We start from the raw sequence: 399 nt of genomic DNA, 5'->3' as shown, positions 1-399 counted from the left end.
TCCCCAACCCTACTGCGTCCTACATCACATAACGCCAGTGGCCATTGGTTTTCCGAACCCGGCGAAGGGGGGGGAGCAACAAGCCGGGAGGAGGCGGAGATGGACTATGATTGGCTAAGACGCGCGCGGCAGGCAAAAAGATGGGCGGAACTACATATTAAATAAGGTGGTGGGAGCTCTGATTGGTTAACGCGCGCGGTAGGCATAAAAGAGGGTGGGGCTGCATATTAAACGAGGTGCCGGAGGCGCTGATTGGCTAGAGCGCGCTGAAAGTCGGAAGTGCCGAAGTCCTTCTAATCAAGGCGAGGATGGCGCTTGCGAGCGGGCAGCTTTTCCGACGGCTCGGGGCGCTTAGCGGGGCTGCGGCCGTCGGGGCGGCCGCCTACGGGGCTCACGGTG

The 399-nt window shown here is 60.9% G+C and overlaps 1 protein-coding gene across 1 annotated transcript in view; it reads left to right on the top strand.

Moving 5' to 3' along the window:
- Positions 1–274: 274 nt before the first annotated feature.
- The window catches only part of TMEM256 (transmembrane protein 256), a 6,458-nt gene continuing 6,333 nt past the window's right edge, over positions 275–399 (top strand). Inside the window, exon 1 of the mRNA XM_015420341.1 lies at positions 275–396. Coding sequence (XP_015275827.1) covers positions 309–396 — 88 coding nt within the window. The 5' untranslated portion in view covers positions 275–308. The remainder of the gene's footprint in view (positions 397–399) is intronic.

This window comes from Gekko japonicus, unplaced genomic scaffold, assembly GCF_001447785.1.
Source record: "Gekko japonicus isolate JY-2015 unplaced genomic scaffold, Gekko_japonicus_V1.1 scaffold336, whole genome shotgun sequence".
NCBI lineage: Eukaryota > Metazoa > Chordata > Lepidosauria > Squamata > Gekkonidae > Gekko > Gekko japonicus.
The sequence above is the reverse complement of the archived record's forward strand: the minus strand, read 5'-3'. Positions and strand labels throughout refer to the sequence as shown.